The 20,736-nt window shown below is 42.7% G+C and overlaps 1 protein-coding gene across 1 annotated transcript in view; it reads left to right on the forward strand.

Moving 5' to 3' along the window:
* Window positions 1-20,736, forward strand: part of ZNF366 (zinc finger protein 366) — a 42,224-nt gene that overhangs the window by 13,693 nt on the left and 7,795 nt on the right. Inside the window, exons 2-4 of the mRNA XM_064140226.1 lie at window positions 7,291-7,360; window positions 13,557-14,882; window positions 17,293-17,484. Of these exons, the coding sequence (XP_063996296.1) occupies window positions 13,584-14,882; window positions 17,293-17,484 (1,491 nt within the window). The 5' untranslated portion in view covers window positions 7,291-7,360; window positions 13,557-13,583. The remainder of the gene's footprint in view (window positions 1-7,290; window positions 7,361-13,556; window positions 14,883-17,292; window positions 17,485-20,736) is intronic.

The raw sequence follows: 20,736 nt of genomic DNA on the forward strand, positions 1-20,736 counted from the left end.
ATTACCTGTAAAACATTACTGCAGATGCTCAGTAGTTCATCTAGCCAAGTTGCTCTCTGACCTCCATCTTGTTAGGCAGCAGCAAAGTAGTAAGAATGATGGCAAAGGTTTTGCTAAACTAAGGACAGTGCACACGTAAAAGCAATGAGAGGACAGAGAAAACCCATTTTGCTAAACTGAACTGAGTACACAGCACTCACACTGGAGAGAAGGAAAGTATCTACAGCTACCTCACTACAGCACGAAGAACTTCTTTTATTCTAATCAATGCCAGAAGCAAATTCTGCCATAAATCACTCCATCAGCTTGTCTAATGCCACAAACAGTGGCCCCAGCTTTGGCAGAGTAGCTGGTGGGCCTCCTCCAGACTTTCAGTGAATGAAATCTCAGGGTCTAGCTTAACATTCTCAGTAATTCTCAAAACAAACATTATCCATAAGTTATAGGAAAGTGAACATGTATTAAGTTTTATAATATTATTTTCAGCAATTTCTCTATTACAAGAAATACTAAAGTAACTACACTCCTGTTAAAGTAGTTGTAGTGTCTTGCTTCCTAGAAATTGGGTACAAACCCAAATTCAACATATACCTGTGATGACCCCAAAAGATACCCTATGTGCAATGTAGGGAAATGTGTCCCAAACTTCTGTGTTTCCCAGCTAAAATAACACTGAAATCATGTAAGTTAAAATGTTAACATGTTAAAAGGCAGTTCAGGGAGGGTAGTCCTATTGCACAGGTTTGTGGGAGAAGACATTTCTTTGTACTGGTGTCATCTCACACAGTATTAATGGAGTTAACACTGCATAGGAAGCCCTTAGAGCAGAAATAATATCTTAAAAGGACCAAGTTTCAAAACTGAAGCAGGGAGAACATGTCAAAACACCTAATGAAGGGGGTGGGGAGAAGAGATTATTTTATATTATTATTTTATATGTATACACCTATGCAGCTTTGAAAGTTTATTGTGTGTTGCATCTGTTTACTGAGTCATGTTAAGCCATTTAAATATGTCAGATTTTTCTGATCAACAAAGATATTTTTCCCTATGTGTATATGATAAATCATAAATAAAACCATGAGGTTTTAGTCTTGGCATAGGTAGGTTCACAGCCCATTGGACAACAGAACTCATAGCAAGTAACAAGTGTGCCCAGGTGGCCAAGAGAGCCAGTGGCATCCTGGCCTGCATCAGGAATGGTGTGGTCAGCAGGAGCAGGGAGGTCATTCTGCCCCTGGACTCTGCACTGCTTAGACCACACCTTGAGTACTGTGTTCAGTTCTGGGCCCCCCAGTTTAGGAGGGACATTGAGATGCTTGAGCGTGTCCAGAGAAGGGCGCCGAGGCTGGTGAGAGGCCTTGAGCACAGCCCTACGAGGAGAGGCTGAGGGAGCTGGGGTTGTTTAGCCTGGAGAAGAGGAGGCTCAGGGGTGACCTTATTGCTGTCTACAACTACCTGAGAGGTGGTTGTGGCCAGGAGGAGGTTGCTCTCTTCTCTCAGGTGGCCAGCACCAGAACAAGAGGACACAGCCTCAGGCTGTGCCAGGGGAAATTTAGGCTGGAGGTGAGGAGAAAGTTCTTCACTGAGAGAGTCATTGGGCACTGGAATGGGCTGCCCGGGGAGGTGGTGGAGTCGCTGTCCCTGGGGCAGTTCAAGGCAGGATTGGACGTGGCACTTGGTGCCATGGTCTAGCCTTGAGCTCTGTGGTAAAGGGTTGGACTTGATGATCTGTGAGGTCTCTTCCAACCGTGGTGATGCTGTGATACTGTGTGAAAATTGTGTAGGATTAGTTTGAGATTTCTTTGGAAGTCTTTCCACAAGCTTTAGTAAGCTCTGATTGTGGCCTAGGAAGAACTACCAACTTGATATTTTTTTTCTTTACCAAGCATTTTCTGAGAAAAAAAAAAGTCATACATTTACTGATGGAAAGAAGAAGTTTTATCCTGAAGCTTGATAACAGTAGATGAAGGTAATTTCCCAGGGAGAAGTGAAAAGACACCAAGATCCTCAGTACTACCATACTAGTAGGAAAAAAACAAAATGAAACAAAAAATCCCCACCAAAAAACTGATCTGATCCACTTCTGGTTTTCAGTAGTTTCAGATAATTTTAATGAAAAAATAATGATGGTAATTCAAAAGGAGGAGAGGAATATTTATGGCAATATTTTTATCTTAACAGTGTTCTCCACTTAAATAGACATACCTGCCCCATAAAAGGCATGGGACAAGGAGCCTTCTTTCACAAGACAAGCTGAGGATTAAACCATGGTTGACAGCAGGTCTACATGCATGTGAGAGAGAGAGAAAACAAGTGTTTGCAGAAGTGGTACTGGGAAAAAAATGACTAAACACCACAGCAGCTGTTATTTCCAGCTCAAGGCTGGTATGTCAAGACTTCTGCAACATTTGTGTCTCCCCACTCAGTATCTGCCCTCACTGATTTTGGATAATTTCCTTAAATCAATGTTTGTTATTGCAAAGAAGAGCAAATTTCTGTCTCCTGCTCCACATTGTGGCAGAAACAATGCTCTCTTCACTTAAAATGAAAATAATATTTTAGTTCAGCTTCTAAATGAAGTAACAGAAAGATTGCAAGGCTGATTTGGATCTATCAACATACACACAGTTTATCTGTTTAGTCACCCTGCTGAGACCCCACCTGGAGTACTGCATCCAGTTCTGGAGCCCTCATTACCAGAGGGATGTGGAGATGCTGGAGTGTGTCCAGAGAAGGGCCACGAGGATGATCAGAGGGCTGAAGCACCTCTCCTATGAGGACAGACTGAAAGAGTTGGGGCTGTGCAGTCTAGAGAAGAAGAGGCTCCAAGGTGACCTTATTGTGGCCTTTCAGTACCTGAAGGGGGCCTACAAAAAAGCTGGGCAGGGACTTTTTAGGCTCTCAGGGAGTGACAGGACAAGGGGCAACGGAGCAAGGCTGGAAGTAGGGAGATTGGACATGAGGAGGAAGTTGTTGAACATGAGAGTGGTGAGAGCCTGGAATGGGTTGCCCAGGGGGGTGGTTGAGACCCCATTCCTGGAAGTGTTTAAGGCCAGGCTGGATGAGGCTCTGGCCAGGCTGATGTAGGGTAGGGTGTCCCTGCCCATGGCAGGGGGGTTGGAACTAGATGATCCTTGTGGTCCCTTCCAACCCTGACTGATTCTATGATTCTCTGTGTAATCAATTTAGAGATGTTCTGGTATGGGTTTGAACGTGGTCTTTTACCTTCTGTGATTCTCCAATGGCTATAGGTACTCAAGTCTAGGGTAAATTAAATGTCTTAATATGAAAAAAAAAAAAAAAAAAAGAATACAAATAATCCACTACTGAGTAGCAGTGGCAGTTTGAGTCAGCATCTAGCGTACCCATTGTGGAAATATCTCCAGATCTTTTGAGCATATTTAGAACTTCTGCACCACTCACCTCTGCAGCACCTTCAAATAAAAATTTGACTCTAGAAATAGCAAGCAAGTAGATTTTACAAACATGGAACATCATTAATCATCTAGTTCAGCTTATTATTCAAGACTGGGCATAAACCCATGAAAACAAACAAGATACACTTGGAAATGGCAGGTTAAAAGCATCCACATGATTGTTTTCCATCTCACTGAAATGATGAAATTCGCAATAGACAAGAACATGAAAATGTCAATGTTATTGCAAAACTTCACTCGAAGCAACAGAAGAAAGAGTGGAAGAGAAAGAAAAGAAGTGACTTAGGGAGGGTTCATGCTGCTATTGTAGGAAATAGCAGGGAAAATCATGAGTAGGGTTCAGATGCGTACTAATTGAAAACAGCTGGTTAGCAGTAGCAGATACATTCCTGTCTGCTCAGGTATTCCTGCCAATTTCAGAGGATGACAAAATAAATTTGCTAGGGGACACTGATTTGCAGCTGAAATGAGAGGAATTCACCACCGAGAGTTGGAACTAGGTGATCTTTAAGGTCTCTTCCAGCCCAGATTATTCCGTCACTCTAGACTAAAACTCCTCTTACCAGATCCAGAGATGATGTGATTTTTAATTTGCATAAATAGCAAATGACTGGAAATTAAGTAAAGAATTTGGTCCTCAGTTCAATGTCTTTGTGGTTGAACATAATTGAAACCAAAGCCTCTTTGGAATTGTGAGCTGAACAGAGGAGATCCCATTAATCCTGGTAAGATAACCATAATCATCCCTATAATAACAGTTTACAAATGTCAGTGGCTGACAGAAGCAAATAGCTTGTTATTCACTAAGGCTGAAGCTCTCCAACTGCTTAACTTTAGCTCAATATATCACAGTATCACAGTATCATCAGGGTTGGAAGAGACCTCACAGATCATCAAGTCCAACCCTTTACCACAGAGCTCAAGGCTAGACCATGGCACCAAGTGCCACGTCCAATCTTGCCTTGAACAGCTCCAGGGACGGCAACTCCACCACCTCCCTGGGCAGCCCATTCCAGTATCCAATTGTCATTGAACCTCATCACATCCAGTAGAGAAGCAGCTGCTAGATTCCCTTTTTTTTTTTTTTTTTTAAAATAGATGTCAATATTTCAGGCCCCAAGTGAAAAGCAGATATGCACTTTCACAGGGAATGGTTTCTACATTCATACATGCTCAATTAAACATAAAATTTCTCATCAAGCATAGAGAAGTGGTTCAGCCTCTTCTGAAACCTCTAGATTCCCTACACTTTCCTCTGTTTCATCTTCTGAAACAGCAAACAAAAGTAATAAAGCACCTGGTTTTGCTTTGTCAGAAGGTACATCTAACTTTCACTCATCTTGGTCTCATTTCTGGTTTCACCATTGTGTTGATTGAGAAACTTAACCTCACATTTTTATGGCTGGGATTACTGTTCGGTTATACGGAGCAGGCACTTTCATTCAGGACTCTTGGTTCCTCTGAAGTGTAAAGAAAAAAATGCCTTTGACTTCAATATTGAGTATCAGTTGGGGAGTGTAACAATAACATGTGGTGCAGCAGACATGCTGGAGGGCAGGGATGCCATCCAGAGGGACCTGGACAGGCTGGAGAGGTGGGCACAAGCCAACCTCATGAGGTTCAACAAGACCAAGTGCAAGGTCCTGCAGCTGGGGCAAGGCAATGCCAAGCACAAATACAGGCTGGGCAGTGACTGTCTGGAGAGCAGACCTGAGGAGAGGGACTTGGGGGTGCTGGTGGATGAGAAGCTCAGCGTGAACCAGCAGTGTGCATTTGCAGCCTGGAGGGCAAACCAGATCCTGGGCTGCATCAGGAGAAGTGTGGCCAGCAGGTCAAGGGAGGTGATTCTCTCCCTCTACTCTGCTCTGCTGAGACCCCACCTGGACTACTGCGTCCAGTTCTGAAGCCCCCATTACAAGAGGGATGTGGAGATGCTGGAGTGTGTCCAGAGAAGGGCCACGAGGATGATCAGAGGGCTGGAGCAGCTCTGCTGTGAGGACAGACTGAGGGAGTTGGGGCTGTGCAGTCAGGAGAAGAGGACACTCAGAGGTGACCTTATTGTAGCCTTCCAGTACCTGAAGAGGGCCTACAAAAAAGCTGGGCAGGGACTTTTTAGACTCTCAGGGAGTGACAGGACTAGGGGGAATGGAGCAAGGCTGGAGGTGGGGAGATTCGGACTGGATGTGAGGAGGAAGTTGTTCAGCATGAGAGTGGTGAGAGCCTGGAATGGGTTGCCCAAGGGCGTGGTTGAGGCCCCATTCCTGTAGGTCTTTAAGGCCAGGCTGGGTGGGGCTCTGGCCAGGCTGATCCAGGGTAGGGTGTGCCTGCCCATGGCAGGGGCATTGGAACTAGATGATCCTTGTGGTACCTTCCAACCCTGACTGATTCTATGAGTCTATGATTCTATGAAATAGGCTTGCACAATGAATAGGATGGTTTGCATACTTTAAAAAAAATCCTTTATATATAGAAATGTGATGAGTGGAAAAGAGACAGTAAATGATGATTCCTAGTCTGCATCTTCCTCTTTCATGGAATCAACAACATTATTAGCTGCTGCATAGATATTCTATTTGGGAAATATCACAACTATCTGAACTTGCAGTGCCTTTTCTTTTGTTTATTTTATTTTATTTTATTTTATTTCCCAAGAGATTTTATTGGAGGTTTTATTTTTCAAAATAGGGTATTTATCAGTATATTATTTAGCTAAACAAAGAAACTCTGAAGTTGTTTATCTCTCCTAAAGAAATGAACATTTAGTAAGCTCTGGAGTGGTAGTTTAGGGTTTTGGTTTTTTTGTGTGTAAGTGCCAATACAGAATGGCAACCTCTGCCTCAGTAAGCTTTCCAGTCAGATGCTTCAAAACTGGGGAGATGAAATACTACTGATAAAATCTAGTATTTTTAATGTCTGTACAGGTTTAAACTAACCACAATATATAGACTCACACAGCATTGTGCTATGTAGCATTACGTTCCAAATACAAACAGCCAAAGGGAAGGGGGAAAAAAAAGTATTTTGAAGTGCTTATACAGGAAACACAAAAGAACTCTATGAAATACTCAACACAAAAAATTCAGATCACCCCTTCATATTTTTCCATGGTTATTAAATTAGATAGTCTCTTCTGCCAGGCAACCAGCAACAGAACAAGGGGACACAGCCTCAGGTTGTGCCAGAGGAGGTATAGGCTGGTTTTTAGGAGGAAGTTCTTCCCAGAGAGAGTGATTGGCACTGGAATGGGCTGCCCAGGGAGGTGGTGGAGTCACCGTCCCTGGAGGTGTTAAAGAAAAGACTGGATGAGGCACTTAGTGCCATGGTCTACTTGATTGGACAGGGCTGAGTGCTAGGCTGGACTGGATGATCTTGGAGGTCTCTTCCACACTGGTTGATGCTATGATTCTTCTCAAGTCAAATAGAGCAAGATTACTGGGGAAATGTGTTACTAAATGCTTAAAAAATCCTCTAATGCATTTATCTAAAGAAGAAGGGACAGCTCCTTAACTCTTTCTTGAGTGGTGGTTAAGTCTGTAGTCTCTTCTATGCTTTTTTTTCTTTCATGGAAAAGTTCTAGTCAGAGCAAAGATTACACCTCCATTCCAATTACCAAGGGTTTGCTGGCAATGTAAAAGGTGATGATAAGCTCAGTAATTTTCTACAGCACAGGGTTTGGAAAACTGAAGAGGATGGAAAATAAAAAAGAAAGAAAAAAAAAAGGCATCAAGGCGATCCATATTTAAACTGCAAATCCATAACTTCTCTCCCATGTAGGGTACTGTTTTGTTGGGTTATATAGCACCTCCCTGATCATGCTAGCCACTGACTCTTTAAATGCTTTTACTTGCAGACTTGGTCCTGTGATGCATGTTGCCCTGGGCAGTGGAATAGACTCGTGTACTGAGTGAAAGCAGCTAAAGGTTAGTATTGCAAGTGAATTTCTTTACTAGCAATTTCAAGCAGTTCTACAACCTCTACCATATCTCTGTGCTCCAGAAAGATTGAAATTTTGCATGACAGGCTGTGGAAGAAGGGAGAAACTGGCACTCAAGAAACAAGAGAGCAATTAGGTACAACCCTCTGTCACTCTGCGTATTTCTGGCAGCATTTCAATAACCTAACAAAGGCAGTAAATAACATTGTTGGATTCTTAATTGCTGTGGGTTTTCTGCAGCATTTTGTACCCATCATGCAGGGAAAGAATCATGTACAGGAAAAGAAAGATATCTGACGGACAGGCACATAATTTGAGGGGGAAATTTTGGTGTAAAGATGCATTTTACATTCAAATTGTGTGAGTTTAGCTTTGGCTAAAAAGAACTAAAACAAAACAAAACAAAACAAAAAACAAAAACCAAAACCAACCAACCATCCAAAAAGAAGTAACATTTCCCTTCTGGAGAAACAATAGGAATTTTTTGGTGCTATAAATATTAATCTATTTAATATTCCCCTTCTCTCTTCTTTTATAAGTCAAGGCTTTGTACCCAAAGAATCTTCAAGATCTAATTGATCATCATTTTGCACAGGGAGTTAGTGTAACAAAGAAACTTACCCCCAGTCAGAATCACAGTATTGCACAGAATCATAGAATTAATCAGGTTGGAAAAGACCTTCAAGTTCATCAAGTCCAACCTATTACTCGACACCATCTAATCAAATAAATCATGGCACCAAGTACCGCATTCAGTCCCCTTTCAAACACTTTCAGGGATGGTGACTCCTCCACCTCCCTGGGCAGCCCATTCCAATGGCCAATCACTCTTTCTGTGAAGAATTTCTCCCTAACATCCAGCCTAGACTATCCTGGCACAGCTTGAGACTGTGTGCACTCATTCTGTCACTGGTCTCCTGGGAGAAGAGCCCAAACCCTATCTGGGTACAACCTCCTTTCAGGTAACTATAGACAGTGATAAGGTCCCATCTGAGCCTTTTTCTGAATATATGTTGCCTAATATCCAATTTACATCTCCTTTAGCTCCACTTGAGGCTGTTTCCTCTTGTTCTATCCCTTGTTTCATGGGAGAGGAGACCAACACCCACCTTCCTACAACAACCCTTTCTGATGGAACATGCACTCTTAGATATATTACACTTATAGCCTCACATACTGAAAAATATGCTGTATACGTATATTGTTTATATATATATATAGAATAAAAGAATCAACCAGGTTGGAAGAGACCTCCAAGCTCATCCAGTTCCAACCTATCACCCAGCCCTATCCAATCAGCTAGCCTATGGCACTAAGTGCCTAGTCCATTTTTTTCTTAAACACCTCCAGGGATGGCACAACTTCCCCCACACAACTTGAGGCTGTGTTGCCTTGTTCTGTTGCTGGTTGCCTGGGAGAAGAGACAATATACATGTATATGTATGGACACTATCCTTGTATAATTATTAGATACTTGTCTTAGATTTAAGCATTTAAAAAATTATTTCCCCACTATCAGATGTGGGGTTTGAATCAGCAATTTAGAGATCCTACAATTTTTGCTTCAATTACGACTCCTTTGTGCATTGATTGATTCTTTGTCTAAATTATCATAGAATCATAGAATCACAGAACCAACCAGGTTGGAAGAGACCTCCAAGATCGTCCAGTCCAACCTAGCACCCAGCCCTAGCCAGTCAACTAGACCATGGCACTAAGTGCCTCATCCAGGCTTTTCTTTAACACCTCCAGGGACAGTGACTCAATCACCTCCCTGGGCAGCCCATTCCAATGCCAATCACTCTCTCTGGCAAGAACTTCCTCCTAACATCCAGCCTGTACTTCCCCTGGCACAACTTGAGACTGTGTCCCCTTGTTCTGTTGCTGGTTGTCTGGGAGAAGAGACCAACCCCCACCTGGCTACAGTCTCCCTTCTGGTAATTGTAGACAGCAATGAGGTCAGCCCTGAGCCTCCTCTTCTCCAGGCTAAACAACCCCAGCTCCCTCAGCCTCTCCTCATAGGGTTTGTGTTCCGGGCCCCTCACCAGCTTTGTCACCCTTCTCTGGACATCTTAAACTTTTGTATCTGAGCCTTTGGGTTCATACAGTCTCTCAAAGATTATTTCACAGTCTTACAGTGCTAAGAGGAAAACAATCTGTTTGCAAGGAAGTTTTTAAGATGCTTTGTCTTGTCCATGTTCTAACTAGGTCAAAGAGATGTGCTTTTATGTGACTTGAAAAGTAAGGTTGTCCATCATGGAGATTTCTCAAAAACAAACTAGAGTGTTGTTAGTGATCCAACAACCACCTTCATGCTCTCCACCTAGCATTTCCAAAAAACAATCTTACAGATAGCATTAACATGTCACAGGTGCCAGAGGGAAAATCTGTCTAATTTCCACCCCAGCTTTTTCTTGATTGGACAGACTGATGGACAAAAGAAACACAGTCATATTCAGGTAAGTTCATCCTTCAGATGCCCTACAAGGATGTCATGAGGTTATGCAGGGAGAAAATTATGAGGGCCAAAACTCAACTAGAGCTTAATCTGGTTATTTCCATAAAAAACAATGAAAAATGTTTCTGTAAATGTTTTTTATTTATAAAATAAAACCATTTTAAATTAACAATAAAAGGAGGACTGAGGAGAATCTCCATCCTCTACTGGATGTGGGGAGAAACACAGTCACAAAGGGTGAGGAAAAGGCTGAGGTAAAAAATGCCTTCTTTCCCTCAGTCTGTAATAATAAGACCAGTAGTTCTTGGGGCACTCAGCTCCTGAGGCTGGGCAATAAGCACAGGGTAAGAATGAAGCCCTCATTATTCAGAGGAGGTTAGTGACCTTCTACATGGCTTAGACATCACAAGCTTACAGAGCCAGCATAGAGCAAGCTGGCAGAAGTGCTCACCAGGTCACCTTTCATCATTTATCAGTTATCACAGTATCACAGTATTATCAGGGTTGGAAGAGACCTCACAGATCATCAAGTCCAACCCTTTACCACAGAGCTCAAGGCTAGACCATGGCACCAAGTGCCACGTCCAATCCTGCCTTGAACAGCCCCAGGGACGGCGACTCCACCACCTCCCCGGGCAGCCCATTCCAGTGTCCAATGACTCTCTCAGTGAAGAACTTTCTCCTCACCTCCAGCCTAAATCTCCCCTGGTGCAGCCTCAGGCTGTGTCCTCTTGTTCTGGTGCTGGCCACCTGAGAGAAGAGAGCAACCTCCCCCTGGCCACAACCACCCCTCAGGTAGTTGCAGACAGCAATAAGGTCACCCCTGAGCCTCCTCTTCTCCAGGCTAAACATTCCCAGCTCCCTCAGCCTCTCCTCGTAGGGCAGTGCTCAAGGCCTCTCACCAGCCTCGTCGCCCTTCTCTGGACACGCTCAAGCATCTCAATGTCCCTCCTAAACTGGGGGGCCCAGAACTGAACACAGGACTCAAGGTGTGGTCTAAGCAGTGCAGAGTCCAGGGGCAGAATGACCTCCCTGCTCCTGCTGACCACACCATTCCTGATGCAGGCCAGGATGCCACTGGCTCTCTTGGCCACCTGGGCACACTGCTGCTGGCTCATGTTCAGGTGGGTATCAATCAGCACCCCCAGATCCCTCTCTGTTTGGCTGCTCTCCAGCCACTCCGACCCCAGCCTGTATCTCTCCATGGGGTTGTTGTGGCCAAAGTGCAGCATCCTGCACTTGGAGCTATTGAACCCCATCCCATTGGACTCTGCCCATCTGTCCAGGCGGTCAAGGTCCCGCTGCAGAGCCCTTCTGCCCTCCAACCCAGCCACATCTGCCTCCAGCTTGGTGTCATCTGCAAACTTGCTGATGACTGACTCGATGCCCCCATGCAGATCATCAATGAAGATGTTAAAGAGGATCCTGGGTCACTGGGGAGCTGCCAGTAGACAGGAGGTGAGCAAGTATCATGCCTGTCTACAAGAAGGACTGAAAGATGGATCTAGGGACTTAGTGGCCTTTTGGTTTGACCTCTTTGCTGGGGAAGGTTGTGGAGCAGATAATCTTAAGTGCCATCACATGACATGTGAAAGATAACCAGGAGACCACACACAGTTAACAGGACTTCATGAAGGGCAGGTCCTGCCTGATGAACCTCAATCTCCTTCTGTGTCAAAGTGACTCACTTAGTGGATGAGAGAAAGGCTATGGATGTTTTTTATCCAGACTTCAGTAAAACATTTTATACTATCTCCCACAGCATCCTCATGGAGAAACTAGCTGCCCAACACTTGGATGGGCCTATGCTTCACAGCATTAAAAATGGCTGGATGGCAGGGCTGAAAGAATGGAGTTAAATGCAATTGGTGGCTTGTCACAAGTGGTGCTCTCCAGGGCTTGGTACTGGGACTAGTTCCCTTTAATACCTTCATCAGTGACCTGGATGAAGGAGTTAAGTGCACATTCAGTAAATTTGCAGATGACACCACCAAGTTAGGAGCATTGATCTTCTTGAGGGTGTAGGAAGGATCTACAGGAGGCTCTGGACAAGCTGGCTGTCTGGGATGAGGCAAACTGTATCAGGTTTAACAAGAACAAGCCATGGACCCTGCACTTCAGCCACAATAACCCCATGCAATGCCACAGGCTTGGGGCAGAGTGGCTGGAAACTTGGCCAGCAGAAAAGGAGGACCTGAGATCTTAATATAAGCCAACAATGTGCAACAATGTGCCAAGAAGACCAAGAGCAACTATTTTTGATACAGTGTGTTTAGGAAATATTGTGGCCCCAAGCAGGGAAAGCTAGGAAGGGACTTTTTAGAATGTTGGGTAGTGATAGGACTAGGGGGAATGGAACAAAGCTGGAAATGAGCGGATTCAGACTGGATGTTAGGAAGAAGATATTCACCATGAGGGCGGTCCCTTCCAACCCTGACTGAATCTATGATTTTGTGATCCTATGAGCTGAAGGAGATTTGTTTTCAATATTAGGCAACATTTGTTCACCAAAAGGTTTACTAAGCATTGGAGCTGGCTGCCCCTGAAAGTGATTGAGTCACCATCTCTGGACCTATTTAGAAGACATATAAATATGGCACTTAGAGACATAGTTTAGTGGTGGACATAAAAGTATTAGGTTTATGGTTGACCTCAATGATCTTAAAAGTCTTTTCCAACACAAATGATTCTATAGAATCAAGGCAAAAGGTGGCAGCCTTATATAAGATAAACTGAAATTCAGAATGAATATTCGGAACCCCCAGATTCTGAAGAAGCTCCCCATATGATCAGTGGAATGTAAAAGTTTGCCAGAAGAAAATTGTTAACCTGCCTTGTTGCACTGTACCAATAGAAGGTCTCAGAGCCTCTTTAGGTGTCAATTACTTTGGAGACCTTTAGGGCTGTTGACATTAATCCTACATTTAGTTTTATACTGGAGATTTTGCCAAACTAGTCAGAAACAAAACCCCTCTGGATTAAGTCTCTAAATATGAATATAATTTGGAGAGTTGTCAAAGATCTTTCCTCCTCCAAATATGCCAGGTAAATGTCTCTGGGATTAAAACAAAGAAAACAAATTAATCCCTGCCTTCTTATTACAACATAAAGTGAGAGAAGCCAGGAAATACAGCACAAAACCTGATGGGACACAGTGTCCTTAGATCACTTGGCCATTGTTTTCCTCTCACAGTAGAACATGTTAATGATACAAAGAAGTTTAATATTTTTTTGTCTTTGGATTTTCATGTCACAACTATAATAAATGTGCACATTATTGTTTGTATTACCATGTCCTTTAGATGCACTGCCAATTTATACAGCCTGTGCATGCACAGCCAAGGGTACAATTTTGCCCACAAATGGCCCAGCTGAATTGAGTTCAGCAGAAACTTTGCAATACAGGTTCAGCTTCAAAGTAGTATGTCATGGTACAGCATATTTATGTTGCAAAGATATTGTATGGGTAAATCTGATTGAAAACATCAGTTCTACAGCAGGAAGACTAAGGCTTCTTTGTTCTTCACTAACCAGTTTCATTCTGCTTTAAAGTGCACTGTCTTATATAGGCCTAAGACATCCTTACTTGCATTTAGTTGGGAAAAAAATCAACAACCTTCAGAACAAGAAATTAGACAACAAAATATTAAATCCATTAGAACAAGAAGAAATAAACTGGAAGAAATAAACTCGTTTTTTGTTGTTTTTTTTTTTTTTTTTTAAGGAACTTGGACAATATAAAAAATCAAATATGATGAAAAACGAGGAACCAAGTTTTAACGTGAACACTACAGGAGCCTCTCCCTTCTCCCGTTGCCTGCAGCGGCTGAGTCCTGTCACAAAGCCACACAGAACAACTCCATTTGGTGAAGAATTCAGACCACACCTCTCACACTTCCGCTATGGTCCCCCTCCTCTTGGAGACATGGAAACGTTCCAGGGATCCTTGGAAGGAAGGTCTCGGAAACGCAAGAGCATGCCAACGAAAATGCCTCCTTCTCTCCCTGTTGAGGGTTCCTCATCACCATCTGACAGACCTGAAGATCGCAATGACATAGGCTCTTCTAGTCTCCCCTTGGTGTTCCAACAGCCAGCACAACCCAAGTACAGCTCCCAGATGATTGACCTCTGCAACTTTGGTTTTCAGTTCTATAGAACTCTGGAGCACTTTGGAGCCAAGTCCATCAAGCAAGAACCGGTGAAGCCTCATATGTCATGGCCCAACAGTCCAGCATTCATGCAGGGTCCTTACTCTTATTATCCCAAAGTTCACCCTGGTTTAATGTTTCCTTTTATTGTGCCACCCAACTTCCATTTCAGGAATCCCTTTCAAATGAAGAGACCCCCAGAGCCACCATTCAAGAGAGCTGAAGTAAGAGAAGGTGGTGAAAACAAGCAGAAAGTGGAAAGAGTAGATGTCAACCTTCAGATAGATGACAGTTACTATGTTGATGTTGGAGGTGAACAGAAACGCTGGCAATGTCCCATGTGTGAGAAGTCCTATACATCCAAGTATAATTTGGTTACTCACATCCTGGGACACAGTGGCATTAAGCCACATGCTTGCACCCGATGTGGCAAGCTTTTTAAGCAGCTGAGCCACTTGCACACACACATGTTGACACACCAGGGCACTCGGCCACATAAGTGCCAGGTGTGCCACAAGGCTTTCACTCAAACCAGTCACCTTAAGCGACACATGATGCAACACAGTGACATCAAGCCTTACAACTGCAGGATCTGTGGCAGAGGTTTTGCCTACCCTAGTGAGCTGAAAGCACATGAGTCTAAGCATGAAAGTGGCCGAGAGAACATTTGTGTGGAGTGTGGTCTGGACTTTCCAACACTGGCTCAGCTGAAGAGACACTTAACAACCCACCGTGGTCCTATACAGTACAATTGCACTGAATGCGATAAGACCTTCCAGTACCCAAGTCAGCTGCAAAACCACATGATGAAGCACAAAGACATTCGCCCATACATCTGCACTGAATGTGGCATGGAGTTTGTGCAGCCCCACCACCTCAAGCAACACTCCCTAACTCACAAGGTAAGCCAGCACAGGTTGCACTTTCACCTTGTGTTGGAAGGTAGCACAGGGATTGCATGCTAGTAAAGGCGCATACGTACCTCCTTGGAAAGAAGGTAATCAGTCCATGTTGGCTCATGCTGGCTCTCCTCCAGCTGGAGAGTTTTATGCAGAGAAAAATCTGTAGAAGTGCTGGCAATAGGAGAAGCTAAACATCCCTCTCAGTCTTGAAAAGTGCTTTGTTATAAAAAGGAGGACATCTAAAACACCTGTGTTACTTCTCAACACTCTTTTCATGTCTCTCTGTTCCCAGGTTTTGCCTTCAGTATGACCTTCTGTAACATAATTCTATAGACTTGCGTAGCATGTCCCAAACCTTAACAGAAGTATTCTACTAAAAAACAGTTCTACTGCTTTGCTGCCTTAACTGGGAAGTAGGTGGATTTGCAGTAGACCAAATGTATGCTGTGAATCTAATTCTCAGTAGATTTTGAAGGAAAAAAACAGCAACTTAACAAGCTCTCTCCTTTGTGCCTAGGCTACCCAGAAGCCAGTCAGTAAAAGTGGACAGATAGGACCATAAACCCTGCCAACACATATTAACTGATTGATGGTCTTGCCACTGCTGATGTCAGTGAGAGCAGACTCCAAGCCAGGAGAAGACTTTGGAGTACCTCCAGGGAGATTGCTCTCAAAAATAGGGAAAATCTAACTGTGTCATTGAAGGAAAGTCTGAAAGTGGCCTATCAACTTCCAAAACCATGTTATTAAAACATGACCCCACACATTACAGAATTTTGCTTCTAGCTTTGCATAATTTTCCTTTTAACACTTGAATTTTCATTTTTTTTATGTGGAAAACATTAAAATATAGAAAGTCACATAATTTCAATCTTATGCATACATTTTCTTTTAAAAGCTTACAACCACTACCTTCACACTTGCCTTTTCTTCTACTAGGTGATTGTGATCCCCTGTGCCTTTTGGAAATTCCCTCTGGTCTTTGGATTCACTACAAAAATTCTACTAATTTAAGACTTGGCAGATTTTTGCCAAAGGAAATGCAATGCCCATGAGAATTTAGAGAGCTTCTGCTTCTTTATCCACAGCTGCACAGGGGCTCAGCTGTAGACATAATTAACAGCGCTTAGCTGACCAAATGCAACCTCACATCAGATAGGCACACATTTAAAGCCAGTATTAGCTTTCCAGTTAACTGAGAAAACCACCGATTGGCTTGAAAGCACAAATCGTTTCAAGTCTTCTTTGTAGTGGGGGCCGGAGGGAGGAGTGATTGCCCTCAGAACTTCACTAATCAATCCCCATTACCTTCAGCAGGTCATACTCAAAATTGCAAAGTGTATAATCATAAATTGATCTGTTTTCATCGCACCTAAATAAATTTTTTAAGAGCTGGAAGTTAGATCACCTGGCTGAGAGCAAGAACATTGTATTAGACACAAATAAGTTGACTGGATGCTAGGGATGTTCTGTAAGCACCAGACAACACGAGATCGCCCCATTGGTGGAAGTCTCACTAACAGTGAACATTTTTTTCCTGTTCATTGAATCTACTGTGAATTTACCTTTGTGACATCACTTGACTGCTTCTCAGTTACTTCAGATATTTTTCAATAGCTTTCTCCCAAACAGGGCTATGTCTTTTTTTCAGAAGCAAGTTCCACTAAATTACCTAGGGCAGGCACTACTTTAGAATCATAGAATCATAGAATCAACCAGGTTGGAAGAGACCTCCAAGATCATCCAGTCCAACCTAGCACCCAGCCCTATCCAATCAACTAGACCATGGCACTAAGTGCCTCATCCAGGCTTTTCTTGAAGACCCCCAGGGACGGTGCCTCCACCACCTCCCTGGGCAGCCCATTCCAATGGCAAATCACTCTCTCTGTAAAGAACTTCTTCCTAATATCCAGCCTATAGCTACCCTGGCACAACCTGAGGCTGTGTCCCCTTGTTCTATTGTTGGTTGCTTTAGTCTCTTAAGTGGTTAATTCTTGGTCAGCAATTATATACATATGTCGAATACTTTACATAAGCAGCAGAGTAGGATAGATAAGTTCTGCTGCTGACTATATCACAGTATCACAGTATCACCAAGGTTGGAAGAGACCTCACAGATCATCAAGTCCAACCCAACAGATGTGCAGACTTACAGAGGGAAACACCATTAGTTATTTCTTCAAGCTTACATTTTGTTTTCCTTTTTTCTTCTTAAATTCTTTAAAGAATTTACCAGAAAAAAACCCCACACAAGTATGTATGTTTTGAACAAATTATGTTAAAAGCAAAAGAATTTATTACCTGCTTTGCTAATAGAGAGTAAATAGTTTGCATATTACTGTACTGCAGATTACATGATCCAGAAAATTTACCATTCACAGAATTTTCATATTGTTTTCTTTTCCTACAGGGTGTGAAAGAGCACAAATGTGGAATCTGTGGCCGGGAATTCACGCTACTGGCCAATATGAAGCGACATGTCCTCATCCACACTAATATCAGAGCCTATCAATGCCATTTGTGCTTCAAGAGCTTTGTGCAAAAGCAGACACTCAAGGCCCACATGATTGTTCACTCTGATGTCAAGCCCTTTAAATGCAAGGTAAGTTTATTTGATGGCAGAGGCAGTAACTCACTAGATATTTCTATGATGTTATTATCCTGTGATACAGTAGTATTGGGAAAACAAGATTTCTTGATACAAATTGCTGTTGCATTTAAATTGGCATAAACCAACCTGGTTTCTTTTCTTTACCCAGATTCTGCTTATATAGCACAAAATAATAGAGGTAAATACCTGTGCTTTACTCCTTTCCCCTTCTGCATTACTAACTTGAATCATCAAATACCTTTTTTCCTGCTTCACAAGCATTTAAATGGTGTGGCATTTTGAGGACAATAAACACGCCTCACTATTGCTTATCACAGAAATCTAAGTGTTTAGTAGCTTGAAATGCTGACTAAAAGCATAGATCAAGTTGTGCATCCGACAGAGGACCACCAACCTGCTCTTAAATGCCATAGTCATGGAAACAGCAGCAGTCACAACTTCTCAAAGAGATGCTGTGCAACATTTCAGGGAAGGACTCAAAGAGAGCTGCAGCACAGTACAACTGCAGAAGAGAATTGAATGGGCCAAGTGTAATTACTGAACCTCAGAGCAATGTACCAGCAAGTTAACAGAACAGTCTTGGAGACTGTTTAGGACGCTGAAGACTAATCTGGACAATGTTTCTCAATTATTTTTTTAATCCAACATAGTTATGGAATGAAATATTTTCTTAAAAGGGAATGTCTTACTGAGAAGCAGAGCTGGATGAAAAAATTGTAAATGAATTTATTTTCTCTTGAAAAATGCACAATGTCAAAATGTCATAGGAAAATGCAGAATTCAGTGGTAGTTTTAACAGCAAGATGTCAAGATGAGTCTTTTTGGCTTCCTCGTTTTCTTTTGACAACTTTAAAGCATTTCACATTGAGGAATAATAGCAAAATCTTTCAACTTTAGCATTTTGTATGATTTTAATTTATGCCCTATTAACTTGTTGTTGTTGTTTCTGTTTGTTTGTTTTAAATTCTAGCTCTTATGCTATTCTATATTGATAAAAAAACTGTTACTGGTATGATTGGGCAGTTCATATATCAAGTCTGCTGGAGATTTTCATTGAGAACACCAGCAAGCCTGTCTTTTGGTCCTCATTTGGACAAAGTCCTCCTTTGACCTCTCAAATTTCAGAAAAGAAACTCAATTGTTTGATCAGCTTTTCTGGACTTTCTCAAGTTATGTGCAGCTTAAGTGGAAGTCTGTATTCAGGACAGGATTCGATGCTGGCAGACTATTAAAGCTTGGAGATGGCAATAGTTTGAACTGGGAACTGGAGCACTACCAGTCTGTTTTCCAGCCAGCAACAAAAGCTCTATGGGAACACCTGTTTTTCTTATTTTTCATATCTCTGTCCCCACCCAATGTCCCTAGGAGGAAAGAAAAAAGTAAGCACAGTGAACCAGTTTCTCCTGTGGGTAAAGGGGAATGAATCAACATCAGCGCCCCTGAGCAAAGAGGAGATGGTAACAACAAGCTAAGGGAGAATCAGGCATTCCTTTTTGGCCTTAGGAACATATATTGCCTCTCTGGCAGAGCCCTTGAAAGACTCAAGCAAGTACTTCTGGATGGTATTCAGAGGGTTAAGGCAATGACCAGATAGCAGCCTTTTGGCACCAAGCTCCTCCTCAGCAGAAGGAAGGATATAGCTGTATGAACAGGCTGCTTAACAATGCCTCACATGTCCCCGGGGAACCGCCTGCAAATAGATTTCATCTTGCTTTCTCTTGTACTTTTCAAAGCTTCCTGTTTTCTCACGGTCCTTTTGGACAGTTTACAGTCTTTCTCCCTCTCCCTCTCTCTTTGAGGAAAGGAACACCCTTCTTATGAAAAAAAAAAAAAAATTAAAAAAAAGAAGAAGAATAAGAATGAAAGGGAAAGAGAGCACAGCAGTAGCCTTTTCTACTTCACCACATGCAATGGTTTTCTTTACCCTTTTCTCACAGCAAAGGAAAACATGAGGCTTCCTATCTGTCTAATCACAGCTAAGCACAGACTATCTGAAGCAAGGGAGCAGCAAATAGTTGTCCCTTCTGTTTCCTCCTCCAGCTGCAGGCTGTATCTGGTTTGAATTTTCTCTGAAGAGTGAACTTCTCTGTAGCATTTAGAGACCTTAGCCCATGCTGTCTTATTTCTGTTTAAAAAAACCCCCACAAAACACTGAAGAACTCTGAAGGAGTTGCACCAGTCGGTGCATCAGTTCTAATTTCTGAAATTTACAGTTGCATTTAGTGTTGGAATAGGTAACTTTTCAGACCTCCAAAAAAGAGTACGACGACATTTTCTTCAGACCAGCCAAATACACTTTCCAGCAGATGTTTTGAACTCCCATTTTTTTCCATCTAAAATCGTGAGTTTTGATAGGGAGACAAAAGAAAACGTGAGAGATAAGCACTATGGGAAGAAACAAAACAAACTGACAGATCTAGAAAGGTGATACTTCATGTAGTGGCTTAGGAAGACAAAACTGAGTGCTGAACTAACTCAGCCTTTCTAGCAAATTGTACCGAACTCTGTGTTTCACCAGCCAGTGTGAAAAAGCGTGTTCAGCAGACTTGCAGCTGAGATCTTTCTCTTCAAGGATTGAATTTTATTTTGTTTAAAGTGAACGGCCTAAAAAAATGTCCACAACTGAATCATGTTGTTCTTGCTGTCTCAAGGTCTCTTATGTGACCTTTGCATCTCCCTGAGCGCTAAAGTGCTCTCTGGCGAGTTCTTCCGCAGCTCACTTCCATGCAACTAGGTCGTCTTTCACACTCCACTCACCATTGCTCACATGCCTGCCCTGTCACAGAGATAGAAAGCCTTGTACACTTTCCTAGCTTGGTCTTCAGACTCAGGCTGTTTTTTAAGCATTAGCTGTGAATTCAAGCTAGCTCTGAATTGCTATATTCTGACACAGGAGCCCAAGACCTGCTCCGTCACTCTCTGGACCATGGACATTCATCTGAACATTCTCTCGTGTGTTTTGAAAAGGATAGGCTGCTGAGGGGCTGTGCACACCAATCCATCATTCTGAAAAACAGTTTTAGTTCCTGTATTTATTTAATTTTCTGTCCAAACCTCTCCACTCTGGTACCATTTCCTCATGCCCCCAAAGGAGGTTTCAGGATGAGAATATATTACACATCCCTAAGACTGGGCACAACTTTGGGAAACATAAACCCTATATCCTTTGTTCAGAGACACAAAATTTATGTGCTGCAACATCTACCCTTTCTAAAATCCCCTGCCTTCATTATGAAAAAAGAG

Source organism: Pogoniulus pusillus, chromosome Z, assembly GCF_015220805.1.
Source record: "Pogoniulus pusillus isolate bPogPus1 chromosome Z, bPogPus1.pri, whole genome shotgun sequence".
In the NCBI taxonomy this organism is placed as follows: Eukaryota; Metazoa; Chordata; class Aves; order Piciformes; family Lybiidae; genus Pogoniulus; species Pogoniulus pusillus.